At 21.6% G+C, this 16,708-nt stretch overlaps 5 protein-coding genes across 5 annotated transcripts; 1 reads left to right on the plus strand and 4 right to left on the minus strand.

Annotated features, from left to right (window-relative positions):
- Positions 1 to 654: 654 nt before the first annotated feature.
- PBANKA_0712600 (14-3-3 protein) lies at positions 655 to 2,146 on the minus strand (the record flags this gene model as incomplete). The annotated part of the gene is made up of 4 exons (XM_034564034.1): positions 655 to 683; positions 906 to 1,494; positions 1,632 to 1,717; positions 2,062 to 2,146. The coding sequence occupies 4 exons, from the start codon at positions 2,144 to 2,146 to the stop codon at positions 655 to 657; spliced, it is 789 nt and encodes a 262-aa protein (XP_034420871.1).
- Positions 2,147 to 4,952: 2,806 nt separating this feature from the next.
- Positions 4,953 to 7,007, minus strand: PBANKA_0712700 (zinc finger protein, putative; the record flags this gene model as incomplete). The annotated part of the gene is made up of 2 exons (XM_034564035.1): positions 4,953 to 5,030; positions 5,247 to 7,007. The coding sequence occupies 2 exons, from the start codon at positions 7,005 to 7,007 to the stop codon at positions 4,953 to 4,955; spliced, it is 1,839 nt and encodes a 612-aa protein (XP_034420872.1).
- Positions 7,008 to 8,631: 1,624 nt separating this feature from the next.
- PBANKA_0712800 (U4/U6.U5 small nuclear ribonucleoprotein, putative) lies at positions 8,632 to 9,717 on the minus strand (the record flags this gene model as incomplete). Its single annotated transcript, XM_034564036.1, has 1 exon — positions 8,632 to 9,717. One exon carries the CDS (start codon positions 9,715 to 9,717, stop codon positions 8,632 to 8,634), a length of 1,086 nt encoding a protein of 361 aa, XP_034420873.1.
- Positions 9,718 to 13,847: 4,130 nt separating this feature from the next.
- On the plus strand, positions 13,848 to 14,144 carry PBANKA_0712900 (high mobility group protein B2; the record flags this gene model as incomplete). Its single annotated transcript, XM_034564037.1, has 1 exon — positions 13,848 to 14,144. One exon carries the CDS (start codon positions 13,848 to 13,850, stop codon positions 14,142 to 14,144), a length of 297 nt encoding a protein of 98 aa, XP_034420874.1.
- Positions 14,145 to 15,230: 1,086 nt separating this feature from the next.
- PBANKA_0713000 (conserved Plasmodium protein, unknown function) lies at positions 15,231 to 15,524 on the minus strand (the record flags this gene model as incomplete). Its single annotated transcript, XM_034564038.1, has 2 exons — positions 15,231 to 15,251; positions 15,381 to 15,524. The coding sequence occupies 2 exons, from the start codon at positions 15,522 to 15,524 to the stop codon at positions 15,231 to 15,233; spliced, it is 165 nt and encodes a 54-aa protein (XP_034420875.1).
- Between the last annotated feature and the right edge of the window lie 1,184 nt (positions 15,525 to 16,708).

The raw sequence follows: 16,708 nt of genomic DNA on the forward strand, positions 1-16,708 counted from the left end.
AAAAATAGAAATATCCATAAACAGCTATTACAATGGTATTTTTTCTTTTTTTTACCATATAGCTATAGGTAGCTACATTTTGTCTAAATAATTATTGCCGTTCATAATATTTTGGGCAATTTTTTTTTTTAACTACTTATTAACCGTAAGGACTAATTTAGTAGATATATGGTAAAATTAAATTAAATAATTATAAGAGTATAATTGAAACGTAAAATGCGAAAATTTTTAATCAATATTTAAAATATCGTTTTTTTGCTTCATTTTGCCTTTTTAACTTGATATATGTAATTTCACTATTAGCTCACATAAGTTATTTTATTACACGATTCATTAAATAAAAATAATGAAAAAAAAAAAATGAAGCATGGATATTATTATATATACGTACGTATGTGTGTATATATACACGCGTTATTGATTTTTTTTACTTTTTATTTGTTTATTTTTCTTATGGATAAATATACACATTTGCTTGTTTTAATTTTTTAAATCTATGAAAAATTAAACAGTTGATAGCTTTCCTGTTCTCAAAAAATGATAGATTTTACAATAAATTTTAATATATAAATACGCATATTTACATAATTATGCACATATAAATATATATTAAATATATTTAGTACATGTGTTTCAAATGTAATGAACTGCTTTTTATTCTAATCCTTCATCCTTTGATTTTTCTGCAAGGGGGAAATAAAGGGCAAAAAAAAAAAACATATATACATAATGCAAAATATGGCATAAAAAAAATGATTATGATGACAAGCATAAGACGCGAAAACGAAAAGCATTACCATTGCATCGGATAATGCATGCACACACACATATATATACACACTTGTGAATTTCGCATGAAACTTAAAATACAACTACTTAAGATGTAATTAGGGAATTTTAATTACCTTCTGTTTGATCTCCTTGTAAATCTGATGTCCATAAGGTCAAGTTATCTCTTAATAATTGCATAATCAAAGTAGAATCTTTGTATGAATCTTCACTAACATTATCAAATTCAGTGATGGCATCATCAAAAGCTCTTTTTGCCATTTCACAAGCTTGGTGTGGTTGATTTAATATTTCATAAAAGAAAACTGAATAGTTTAATGCTAATCCTAAACGTATTGGGTGAGTTGAAGGAAGCTCATTTTCTGCAATATCAGTAGCTTTTTGGTATGCTTCTTGAGCAAAATTCGATGCTTCTTTTTTTCCTTCATCACATGAAAATTCACTAATATAACGATAGTAGTCACCTTTCATCTTATAATAAAATACTTTACTTTCACTTTCTGAAGTATTTGGTATTAACTTTTTCGTAAGAAGATTTAAAATATCTTGACATATACTATTTAATTCTTCTTCAACTTTCTTCCTATAAGTAGCAGCTACATTTTTGTTATGAACATTAGCCTTGCTCATTTCTTTTTGTTCAACACTTGATATGATTCTCCATGAGGCTCTTCGGGCACCTACAGCATTTTTATAAGCCACAGACTGTAATAGGGGAAATAAAAAAAGGAAAAAATGGAATGTATGAATAAGAGCATATATAAAGAAAGAAAACATCCACAATCCCCCTCACAAATAGTAAGAAATAAAAGTGCAATGCAATTTCCAAATTTAAGATATACCAATAAATTTCTTTCTTCAACAGTTAACTCGTCTTTATCATTATTAACACATTGTTCAACCAATGTTCTCATAGCATCAGCCATTTCTGCAAAATGTACGAAGAAATGGAAATAAATCATAACAACCCCGATACAGCCATCGTATTGGCTTTAACACAAAAAGGGCAATTTCAAAATATATATATATAGTGGTAATGAAATATCACATTACATGTACATGTTTGTGAAAATAGAGAATACATAATAAGTATGCATATAATGCATACATTGCGTGTGCGTGTGTGTAGATATGTGAATTATATGGATTTATATTTTTAATGAGTATATAACAAATGATGAGGAAAATGGCACATAATATGTGCATATTTTTACTAAGCTACTCACTTTGTTTTTTATTTTATTTTTTTGTGAAGTTATATGCAATTCTTACCATCATATCTTTCGGCTTGCTCAGCCAACTTTGAACGGTAGGTACAATCAGATCTTAATTGTTTTAATTCTTCAGGTGTTGCCATTGTATATGTAAATTATTATATGTGTGTATATGATATGCAATTTTATATTCTTTATATTTTACTTTATATATAATTACTATCCTTTTAATATAAATATACTAATATATATACATACCAATAATATAGATATATATACATATATATATATATATATATTTATGGATATATTAATTACTTTTTTTTGTAAAAATAAAAAATTATATCAATATATGAATTTTTTACGATATTATTATATGTAGTCTATGCAAAATATAATAAAACATAAATTTAATAAATATATATATGTGATAAAATAAGAAGAAAAAAAAGTGTTATTAATATAATAATATATATATATATATATAAGTATATAAAAAAAGATACATGATAAATAAGTCCATGCACTATTTTATTTTTTTTTATTATTCCAGTGTAAAAAAAACTTTATATATATTTATTTTGCATATATTGATTGTATGTATGTAATAGTATAATAATTTAATTATTATTATCATTTATTTTTTTTATTATAAAAAATAAAACGTTCTCTCCAGAATATGTTCTTCCGATTTAAAATTAATGTGCAAGTTTTATTAGTACTACGTGTACGATTTATTTACATATATAAAATACTATATTTATGTATCAATTATTTATAACCCCCCCCCAAAAAAAAAAAAAAACCTTCTTTTAAAACAATAAAATAATAGATAGAAATAAACATAAGTTTAATGTTTTTTATTTTTAATTTAAGAAATCGATCTTAAAATGTTTTTTGTTTTTTTTCCTAAAATATACATTTATATTTGCATATGATTTTTTTTTACTTGTGTATAATTAATATATACAGTCGTGTTTTTTCTTTTTTTTATATTTTTTCAATATTGGAAGTATCCTCCTATTTTTTTGTGCTCTTTCTATCTAGCTTTTTTTTGTTCATATATAATTATCCAAATATTATATATATTATGTATGTGCGCATAACACTCTAAAGTTTAAATGTACATTTTTTTTAATGATAATAATTGTTTTTATAAATTTATTATTATATTTATATTTATATTTATAAGGTTTTTAAATTATTAATATAATTTTCTATTTACAATTTTTTGGATATTATATGTAATTTGATTTGTGCATAACAATGTGTTAGTATTCTGAAAAATAAATTTACCATATCCTTACATATTATTTATGATATATTCTTATTTTATTTTTTTCACATAATAAATGAAAATTTGGAAAGAGGAACAGAAAAAGAGAATATTACACAAGCGCATATATAAATAATATGATTAACACATTGTTGAAAATTTGGGATATATTTAGATTTTATTTCTATATTATATAAATTATTATTATATAGGTAGTATGTGTATAATAACAATGTATATAGTATTTTAAATTAGTATAAAAGAAAAAGGTGTTTATGAGTTATTCAGTAATAAAAATTTTTATACTAAACAAAATATAGTAAGTTTAGTATATTTAAATCGCTTTAAAAAAATTAATAAAATAATACTAATATCATAAATTAGAAAAGTATAAATCCTTGGTAATTCTATAAGAGCAACCATTAAATATTATTTTTTAGCTTATTGTTAACTAATTTAAGTTATATATAAATAAATATATAACCATCATAAAATGCAATTTTTGTAATAAAAAATAGCTGGAATAATACCCCCAAAAGTTACACTATACATATTTTAGTTAGCATTTTATAAAGTAATAGATTAAATAAGAATTATTTACACAAATACATTAATAGTTCTTTATATGTTTTAAGGTTTTTCTTTGTATTTGTTTAGATACACACACACATACGCATACTCGTATAACACAGTTTTAGGTTTATATATGAGCATTCCTTAGTTTGGTATTTTTTATGAACAATAGCTGTACATATATTTTTTTCATAATGTTATATTTCCATTTTAGCATGGAAAAAATGAGGAAAATTTTTTCAAAATTTGCAAAATCTTAACATATAAGGGTTGAAATTGTATTCATAAATGTGTGTGTATTTATACCTCAATAAAAGGACTATTTTCTAATTAATATTAAAAAAATGTGTCATATAAATGGCTATATTATTCATAACTTTTTTTTTCAAAAACTAAAGAAAATAACATTTTTCTTCTTTTCTTTTCTCACATATTTAATCTTTATACATATATTATAATATTTAAAATTTATTTAGATTCGTATTTATTGTCCCTTGTCTAAAAATATAAAAAATAAATACAATATAAATCAAGTAATACGAATAAAGGTATTAAATGTATAATAAACTGATTTTTGTGTGCATAAATTATTGACCTTAAATTTTAAAATAAATATTATTATATAATTAATCTTTTATTTATTAAGTTTTTTATTAAGTTCATGTAATTACTAAAACATATTAGAAGTTAATTAATATGAAATGAAATAGATTTAATCGTAATAAAAAAATTTTAATTTTATAAAATATACGCATATACACACAAATTTTTTATTTTATGTGTAAATGCATTTTAAAAAGGGAAACCATTTTAATTAGGTTGTGATAAAAATAAAAAAGCAAATAGATAAGATTAATTCACATACGTATAAATAAATGCGTATAATTTAATTATTGGTATAAATATATAATAAAACTAAAAAGGAAATATTATACTTTGCTTATAGAATGCTGTGTTGCTGCATTTCTATAACTTATTAATTATTATAATATATATAATAAAACATTCGAATGTGTATACATACACATGAAATTATTTAATTATTAATTTGCTTAGCTATTCTGTTTTATTTTAACAGAACTTTTTATTTTTGAATTTGCTTAAATAAATCCTTCTATGGGTTTGGTTACGATTTTTCCCATGTACATGTCCCTCATTTTTATGCTTTCATTATGTATCTAAAACGAAGAAAAAAAAATATAATATGTATACAATAAATAAAATAAATTAAGAATATATTTCTGGGAAATAGGAAAAGTGCCAAAAATATTTCCCCGCTTTCTTATTTTATATGTTGTACATGTGCAATGACAAATGCATGTGCAATGACAAATGCGTGTGCATAAAAATGAGTTTGTATGTATGTACATGCAATTTTATGATTTTTTTTTTACATTTTTGGCTAGCTGCTGGGCATATTCATCAAAAGATGGGTGTGTTTTTGAATTTGTGGTGAAATAAAGTAAACATAGAATGTGACTTAGTATATTTATAAAATCTTCGTAACTATCTCCCCAGTTTTCATTAACGAGCTTATTTTTATATGTATAATTTGTAAAAGAATCTAAATTTCCATCATATTTTGAATCATATTTAAAAATGCGTTCATATGTATTTGTTATTGGGCTATTTTTTTCGTTTAAATATTCCATTTTATTTTTTGTAATTTGCAAATTTTTTTTAAATATTTGATTTAGTATATTATAATATGTGTTACTTTTTGAATTGTTTTCTATGTTTTCTTTTATTGGTTTATAGTACGTTTCTGAGTAATCACTATTTGTGTAAAATTTTGTCGATTCAAATTTGTTATCCATATTGTTAATATTGGGAAATGTATTATTCGCATTAACACAGTCAGAATTTTTTTTGTCCACATTAGTATTAGTACAAACGTAGTAACTTGTACTATTTCGATTTTCTGAATTCTCTATTTCGATTTTATCAAAATTCTGTACATTTTTATCTGAAATATTTAATGCGTTAATTAATGCGAATGGGGTATTCGAATTCACATTTGATATATTTAAATCAAATAAATGTGAAAATTTTTGTAAAATATGTACATATAAGGTAAATTTATCATCACAATTGTTTAGATAGCTAAAAATTGAATTTTGTTTTTTATTTTTTAAAGAATTTTCACATATACATGAATTATTAGGATAACATATAGTATTATATTTTGTATTATTTATGTGTGATATATTTTCATTAGCATATGGTATATTGACTGAGTTATATTTCAAATAGACATTTTTGTCTACTCGATTATTGCGAATTTTGTTTGTATCATAACTTATTTTGGAGAATTCTTCTTTTTTATTATAGTCACAATTATAACTAATATTGTTTGTATAATTTTGTAATGAAGGAATACATTTGCTGTTTTTACTTTGATAATTATAAATTGTATTATTACAATTATGGTTGTTATTATTATATTCAATCCTAGTTTTCCTATCAGAAAAATTCAATACATATTTATTATCATTTTGCTGTAATTTCTTTTTCTTCTTATTATTAATTTGTGATTGACCCTTAAATGATCCATACATAATTTTATCCACAATAGTAACATTTGGATATTCTGGTATATCAATTTTATAAGAAAATGGAATGAAATATTCTTTTACTTTTCTTTGTTCAGCTAATTTATGAAAATTTGGACAATAATATTTATTACAATTTCCATGTTTATAATTTTCACATTTGTTTGTTTTATAAACAAGAGGGTGGTAATAAATCTCCTCAATACTATGAGCCAATGGACATTCTACACCTGCAGGGCATTTATTAGTATTAGTTTGTTCAATATATTTATAAAATTCGTTATTAACACTTCCATCTTTATTAGTTAAAAATAAACAATTTTGTAATATTTCTTTTTCTCGTTCTATATATTTATTGTTTTCTTCTTTGTTTTTATTTTCATCTATTTCTTTACTTTTAATAAAATATGGACATGGAAATGGAATATATCGAAGATAAGATGGAAGGGAAATATAATATGGGCACCTTCTTATCCATTGGGTGTTATGACTATATTGACATCTATCAACTCCAAACTCACAACCACCTTTAGCTAATCTTAGACACTGTTTTGTTCGGAATAAATATAAATCGTTTTCACTAAGCAATGGTGTGCATGCCATTTTGATATGGGAAGTTGTAGTATATAATACTAGTGGGAATAAATTTAATTGGAATTTTCCAAAAATGGAAAAAAATGTAGAATAAAAAATTGATTAATTATTACACATAAATATGAGACACGAATTTGCAAAACTATCAATTAATTTGTATATAATAAGCATTTCAATTATGTGTTGTGATAAAAAAAATTAGTAAATTACTACTTTAATTTTATTATATATATTAACATAAAAAATTTTAATTAAATCAAATTATATGGAAAAAACAAAAAAAAAATTGATATTTTTTTAATATGGAAAAACATAAAATTAAAACAATTTTACAACATTTATGCAACGCCAATTTGGCTGTAGCCTAATCATTATAACCCCTTTGCCATATTTTTCTTTGGTATTAGGGAAGAAACAAAAACATGGATGTGTGGAAAAAATCAACAAAATAATTAAAATGAATAAAATTGTACCATAATAAATGAATAGTAGTAATGGTGAACATAAAGAGGGTAAATATAGTTAATTAAAATAGGAGGCAATTTAAAATAAAAATAAGAAAAATAAAAAAAAATTAATATACAAAATTTTTAAGTTATATTTGGAAAATTGTGTTGATATATATACCTTTTTATTTTTATTCAATTTAAAAAGTTTATAAATGAGACATATATATATAAAAATTCTCTATATAATATGAAAATAATTTCTTTTTATAAGCTTGAATATTTTAATCATTTTTATTTATTTTAACCACATCAAATATTATTACCTTTTTTAAATAATTATATAACAAAAAAAATATCCATTTATTTAATGTATTATACTCTAATTTACAAGTGCTTCAAAAAAAAAAAAAAAAGTTACACACCCATCCATGATCCAAGTTCTAGGAGTTATTTGTCTCAACTTGAAAATAGTAAAAATGTGTTATAAAAAAAATTGTAAAAATTGTAAAAAATGTTACAAATAAAGGTATGAAAATATAAAGATATGGACGTTTGTAAATTTATTTTTTCAAATTAAATTGCACAAGATTAAATCTGTTGGGATTTATATAATTTTTCCCATCCTTTTTTTGTTGTAAAAAATTAAAACTATTTACATCACCAAAATAGGGTGTGAAAATTAAATATTATTTATTTAATAATTCCCCAATTTCTCAAATAAGTTTTATGGAACGCATTATAATAGGATAAATTCTTAATGTTATGGCAAAAAATAAAAATATTTTTATAACACAAAGTAAATTGTGGAAATATAGATAAGAAAAAATGCTCAGTGAATTGTTTATTTCACTTTTAAAATAATTATAATTTTTAACAATAATAACCCATTTAACAATTTTAATAAATTTATTTTATTTCTATGCATTTTATATTTTTAATTTTATTTAAAAATTCTATAAATTTATTTTGTTATTGAAAATTGTCATAAAATTTTTAACACGCATTTGGGAATAATGCGTATAGCCCATATTAAATATGTAGATAAACAAAAAAAAGGGAAAAAATAAAAATAAAGCAAATTAATCAAATAAACGCATGTTCATATATATACAAACGCTAATATTGGTATAGTAATATTAAATTATACAAATTAGAAAAACAAAGTAAAAAATATGTATGAATAACTAAAAGGCAGGGGATAAAGGCCGATTGAACCCTCCTCGTCTATTCATATACTGTCTATATTTTCTTTTTGTTCTTTTATTAATACCTGATATATCTGTTTCATTGTGGCATTTATTTTCTGTTGTTGCAAATTCACTAATTCCCATTAACTTTTTAAGCATCTCACTTTCTGACAATTCTTCATTTCCTGATGAACTATTATTTTCGGTTTTTCTATAATAGCTATTTTGACTTGGGTTTTTTTTCGAATTTTCATTTTTATTAATATCATCATAATTTTCACTATGACTTCTTGAAATGTTGTTTATTTGATTATCTTTGTTATTATCATTGCTGTTATAACTAGTTGTTCTATTTCTTTTTATATTTCTATGTGTATCATATGAATCATTTAAATCTATTTTTCGTTTCTTTTCTCTACTTCTATCTCTTCTTCTTTCTCTGATTCTGTCTCTACTTCTATCTCTACTTCTATCTCTTCTTCTTTCTCTGATTCTGTCTCTACTTCTATCTCTTCTTCTTTCTCTTCTTATTTCTCTGGTTCTGTCTCTACTTCTGTCTCTAATTTTGTGCCTCTTCTTTCGATCTCTACTTCTGCTTCTGCTCCGACTTAAGGTATCATTTCGGTATCTATGTCTATGCTTATGTTTGCTTTTCCTTCGTTCTCTACTTCTTGATCGTTTTCTATGTTCATGTTTTCCCCTACTTATGCTTCGGCTTCTACTTCTACATCTGCTTTCCGAGATACTTCCATGTTTATTCACCTGCTCATTTTTTGTTTTATCTCTTAAATTATTTTCATTTTCTTTAAAATCAATATTATTTTTTAAATCATCTAAATCAGCCTTTAATGTTTCAGAATTTTTCTGATCATTTTTATTTAAAATGTTTGAATTCTTGTCTTTTCCTTTAGTATCATTAATTTGTGAATGATTGTTGAATAAATTTTCTTCATTATCATTTTCTAATTTATTATTTATTGTTTGATCTTTTTCGTCTTTTATTATTTCTTCATTTTTTTCAATCAATTGGTCTTGATCTTGTTCAGATGTTTTTTTTTTACTTGAAAACAATGCATTAAACATTATTAAATTTATTGAACATTCTACCTTGCTTGTTCATAATTTAATTACCTTTACTTTATTCTTTTTTTCTTCAACTCTAAGCTATTTTTTGGAATTTTTTTGGAAATATATGCAGACGTTTTACGATTAAATATATAGTATGATTGTAATCTCTTTATATAGTAACAGATTGATATATATATATATATATATATATATTTATTTAATATTTATACTTATTTATTATCAAATATAATGACTCTATATTTATATGTACAGCTTAACATCAGACTTATAAATATCCCCAATGTAAATAAAAAAAATTATGAATTGTACATAAAATATTTTAGCCATAACAATTTTATTATTTATGCCAATGAAAAATAAGCCAAAAAATTCGAACGATTATTAATAAAAAAAATGTATCATAATTACATGGATGTATTGAATCTTCTTTTATAGCTTTGCAATATTTTACTTATATGATGAAAAAAAAATTATAATTTATATTAATGCATATTTTTATGCAAACACAGTGATAATATTTGTATATATGCGGATATATAAAAATAATTATATATAATTAAAATATCGATAGTGTTAGACTAAGAAAAAAATACATTGCAGCCACATTATGAGAAAAATGTTTTAAAGAAGCACAGGAATATATGCAGTTAGTATATTCTTATCGTATATGTTAATAAGTTATATATATTTTTTCAAAATTACTTAGAAGAAAATAATAACAGCGGCAAATATTTATAGGAACAGATAAAAATAATTTATATTCTAAATTGTTCTTCATATATTTCCTTTTCTAAATAGTTTTTACCATTAAGTTATTCTTATATATATTTTTTTAAACATGCACCCGATAACTATTAGTTATTTTATTATATTCATGTTGTATATATTTTTCAAAAAAAAAATAAAAACAGGTATTATATATAAGTACACAAAATATACAATTTTTTAACATATTATAAACAAATTTATGTCTTCATTATTTTATTTTATTTTTTTTGAATATACTTATGTATACACCTATATCATATTTTTATCAAAATATTTACCTTAAAAAAATGTTCATGTAAATTATGCATATATACTACCATTGAAAATATACTAAAATTAGAATTATAAAGGGATATAACTAATTAATATTAGCTATCGCACCTTATTCAAAAAAAAAAAATTATAATGTTATACTTAAGTATGGCCATATACACTTTTTTTTTTAATTTGACTGTGGCGAAATAATGCAAGTTCACAACCCTAAAAAATATATATAGATTCTAATTGAGTAACAGAAAAGAAAAAAAGACGGTTTAAAAATGTTATTATAAATATCACATTATTGTGCATTATGCACATGCTGGCTTATGTCGAATGCGCAGAAGAAAATGAATATAGGACTATAGTATATATTGTCATATTTTTTCTTTTTTTCAAATAAAAATAATAAAATTAAAGAGATATTTTTACCTTTTTTAAGCACCCTATATTTTAAAAGTGCATTATAATGACATGTTTGTATAGTTGATATTTTTTAAAACTTGAATTTATTTTAAGCATTTCGTTTAATAAAATTCAAAAAAAAATTATGTTTGTTTTAAAAATGTATTTCTTTCTTATATTAGAATCAAATTAATATTATCTATGTTTTACAATTATATATTTTTTTAATTTGTATGAATAATTTTAATCATCTTATTATATAGATATGTTCAGATTGTTACAAATATATAAATATTATTTTATTTGACAAGCATATGAAAAATATATAAACTATATTGCGTGTGTTTTTTTTGTTTATTTGATTAATTTAATACCCCATAGCTTATTTTAATAATAATTTTTTTACATTTGAAAATGGGGAATTTATTTTATATGGTATAATTGAAAGGAGAGGAAAAGCTCAAAAAAAAATATAAATCAGTACATTAATAAATTTCCATATAATTTTACTATTTATTATATATTAAAATGAGATTATTAATTTTTGTAAATATATCTCTATCATAAGAACAAAGTTATTATTTTTCATTGTTATGAGCAAGAAAAAAAAAACAGAAAATATCTATGATATATATATTGCTATAAATGTGCTCAGATATATTTAAACTGGTACATATATTATATATCATATTACTTGTATATAAAATAAGTTATATGATATTATTAATCTAATTTTCATATACAATGCTCTGTGAAGAATATATATGTATGTATATATATATATAGAGAGAAAACCTTTAGCCAAGTTATATTTTATTTTTTTGAAGCTATGGCAATAGCTGGGTGAAGATTATTGGCTTGGAAAAATAAGTACCAAGCTTATATATTTATTATACGTAAAAAAAAATACGGATATATATAACTACAAAAAGGCAAATATATACCTAAACATATAAATTGCTTTATCCAAGTTTATAGAAAAACCACTATGTTTATAAATAATTTTTTGGGGAAGCAAGTTTATTCAAAATATTATTATTGAAAAAAGTTTTGTATATATGTATAATTATATATATACTTATGGATTTTATAATATATATATTATGCAATATGGTATTATATAACATTATACTATTTTAATACGCATAATAATATATATAACAAAATATATGAAATAAAAGAGGATTAATATTTGCGATTTAAAATTGCTAAAAAATACATGCATAAAAAAACGCAAAAACATTTATATATAATAAATTTGACAGTTAAAAATTGCTTTAATATATATTAAATGCATTTATTTGCTATAAATATAACGGTATAATAAATACTTTATTTGCCGCATTTTTAAAGCATAAAATTATATATTTATACAATACTTCTACGCCCTATAAAAAATATTGCTTGTGCATATAATAACGCGTAAAAATATGTACGGTAATATATATACATAATATGTATTGTATGTACATAATATTATGAGTTAACCGCATTACAATAAAATTTTAAGGCATAATTAATGGGTTATAAAAAGGGTATATTATTTTAAGTGTATATACAATTTGGGAATATAGCCCTTTTATATAAACAAATATCCATATTATTTATTTTTTTTTTTTTAATAGCCATACTATATTATTATTTGTATGCATAAATAATATTATATATATAATATATAGTATATAACTATTGTATATACATATATATAAGATATAATAATGTTATAAATATATATATATATAATATTATGCAATTATTATTATTATACGCATTTTGAATAATTAAAAATATGCAGTTAATTTTTTATATTTATATACTATAATAATTATTATATTAAATATACAAATGATTAGCTATAAAATAAGCGCAAAAATAATATAAAAATATTGTTATATACAAAATTAATATATAATAGTCATAATATGTAATATAATTAAATTATAAGTTAAAATTTTTGTTTTATATATATATTTATTTTTGAAATAACTAAAAAAATATATTATAATATTACTCTATAATTAATATTATTATATAATACAACTTATTCTTTTTAATCTTCAATTTGGATACTTTATTATTTAAAATAAAAAAACAAAAAGGTAAATATGAAAAAGAAAGGTTTTATATTACATTTTATGATCTTCTACATTAATATATGACCATATTTATTTTATATTTTGTTATTATATATATTATACATGTATCAACATATACACAACACTTATGTACTTATAAAATCACAGTACGCTTGGATATGTTGCATTAATGTACATATTAATATGTATACACTGTTTTATTGCCTCTTGGCTTAATGTAGAATATTATACAAATATATAATGCGGGCACATATACTCATTTAGTATATATGCATGTTTTATATAATGAATAACATTATATATAGTCATATATATTTCTATATGTAATACATATTTTTAATTACTTTATCATACTATTTTATTAATTGTATCCGCATATACATACACACCTGCATATATATATTATATGAATTGTGGTTGTATATGTCTTCTTGTATATTTTATGAGTTTGTTTCAAAACATTCAATCTGCTCTAAAACTGATATGTTTCCATTGCAAATAACCCGCGTCTCGTTTCATTCGCATTGTTAATATATACTACATACTTGTATTTACATACTTGCATATTAAAATTTTATAATTATCAGGATAGACAAGATGGCAACTAAAACACAAAAGAAAGTTATAAAAAAGCAAAACAAAAAAAAGAAAAAAGATCCATTAGCTCCAAAGAGAGCATTATCTGCTTATATGTTTTATGTCAAAGACAAAAGATTAGAAATAATTCAAGAAAGGCCAGAGCTAGCTAAAGAAGTTGCACAAGTTGGAAAACTAATTGGAGAAGCTTGGGGACAGTTAACTCCAGCTCAAAAAGCTCCATATGAAAAAAAAGCAGAATTAGATAAAGTTCGTTATTCAAAAGAAATAGAAGAATATAGAAAAACCAAGGAATAATTTGTATAACTTTTATTATATCATCATTTGCCTATATATGTTTATTCATATACTTAAAAAAATATGTGTTTAAATATAATTTAGAGATTATTATGTTTTTTCTTTTTTTTTACAAAAAATTATATATAGATTCAAATTACATAAGAATATATATAAAGCCTTTTGTATGTGCTTTTTGTTTTTTTATTATTATAATTCAAGAATAAAAAATATGATTATATAAATTAAAAGTTTATGTCTCCATATGCACAACAAATGTATATACTCGTATAAATATGCGCAATGTACTTGTTTGGATGGGTATATATGTATAGATGCACACATACTTATGCTTTCATTATATTTTAGATGTTATTTAACTATTGTTTTATATTATTGTTATTGTTTTCTTTTCGTTTTTTATTACTAAATTGTGCATATGCTCTCAAAGTTTTTTTCATTTCAGTTTTTGTTTTTTTTTAATTTGCATAAACATTAAAAAAACAAACAAAAAAACGAAAAAAGAAAGAATTAAGCTATTTAAAAAACAATTTTTTTAAGTATATATTTTGGAATTTCTAAAAAAATTATACTATAAATATAGTATAGGATATATATAAATACAATTGATATAATACCTTTTTTTGCTTTATTTAAAGAAAATGCTACTGCAATACTTTGTAATAAAGTATATTGAAACGATGGGAAAGGATTGACTATTGTATGTTTTATATTTTCTTGTATATTGTTTAAAATATATAAAAAAATTATCAATAGTTATATATTTTATACTTAAATATTTAGCATAATGTTTTTCTGACACGTGGCTCAATGGATAACTGTACTGTTATATGTGTCTGCTTTCTTTCCATTTATTTTTTTAAGATTGTTGTTTTTTCAAAAACATCCTAATGAACTATGGTTCGCTATTTGTTAGGGAAAGGACCTGCTATATTTTATCAGAAAAATGGCAGAAAAACATGTCTGCCAAATAATACAAATGTTTGCCCAATAATATAATATATTTATTTATTTTATTGGTTCCTTTCCAATTTGTACCTAAATATTTTAAATAACTGTGTCCACCATTATGCCAATCTTTTGCATTTATTTCTTATCAATAGAAAACTAAAAAAGAGAAAAAAAGGTAACATATAAAATATCTGCATATTTATGTACATGCCTCAATATGAATAGTTGCATATACACACATATATGCAGCTTTGATATATCTTATGTTGCTAAATTAAAACTTACAATATCATTGAAACGATAATAAGCGTAAATGGCTCCAGGTTTTAAAAATAATTCATAACCAGAATATGTGGCTTCTACTCCCATAAAAAAAAGGAGAGCCCTTCGAATAATTGGCAAGCAAACAGTCCCACATCCATATGACATTTTTAAATATGATATTTAAAAAAAAAAAAGATTTAAGATTATATGTATAGATATAAAAATTTAAGTGTTATTTAAAATATATAATAAAAGGAATAAATGTATTTTTTATTATATTAAACGGAAAGATATTTATTAAATATATATACTGCAAAAAAAAATAATATATGATTATTGCTGTGAAGAAAATGATATTTAATTTTAAACCAAGTTATACTAATTAAATAGTTTGAAAATATTAACCTTTCGAAACATGTTTGTTTCTGATATTCGTAATTTTACTTATTTATTTAATTGCATATTTTTGTGTACTATTCATTTATATTTAAATGTTGATGTGTTATATCATTTTTTTTTTCAGGAAAATTCATCAATATTACATGCACATATGTACATACTTTTTATTTCCCCCTATTTTTTTAACTTATAGTAAAGATATAAAATAAAAAGTCTTAAAAATTGGGAAATAATAATATTATATAATTAGTACTTCTAATTACAGAATAGTAATAATTAAAAATCGTTCAAAATTACGAATTCCTTTGAAATAGTAACAAATCGTTTTTTTTACGTTTTTTTTGCTTTTTTCGTTTTGAGAAGTGCTGATAAAATTCGTTAGCAAAGGACACAATATGTTAGAAGTTATTAAAAAGGAAACATTTAAATTTAGAATAATATTTTAGTAAAAATGGTGTTGACATATATAACTAACATATGAGGAAAAATAACTGTATACTTTTATTTTATATTCGCATATGCAAAATATAATTAACTTGGAAAATGTGTTGGATAATTTGTTCAAATTTGATAGTTGTTAAATTATGTGTATGAAATGAAAAAAATAAAATATGAAAGAATTTTTATTTCTGCCTAAAAGTGCATACACAACAGTTGTGTATTTTCACATTTTCCTTATCCATATAAAAATAATAAATAATAAACAAAAAAATGAAAAAATATACATAATAATTTTGTACATTTATTTAATATTACACATTTAACAATTTGTTCAATGGAAATAAAACACAATTATTTGATGTACAAAAAGTATATATATGTGCATACATTATTTTTTTTTTTGAATAACTAAATTAACATTTATTTATTTGAATGTTACAACATTATATGCATATATTCCTAAAGGTTTTGTATATTTGTTTTATCAACCATTTGAAATAAAATTAACA

This window comes from Plasmodium berghei (genome assembly GCF_900002375.2).
Source record: "Plasmodium berghei ANKA genome assembly, chromosome: 7".
Classification (NCBI taxonomy): domain Eukaryota; phylum Apicomplexa; class Aconoidasida; order Haemosporida; family Plasmodiidae; genus Plasmodium; species Plasmodium berghei.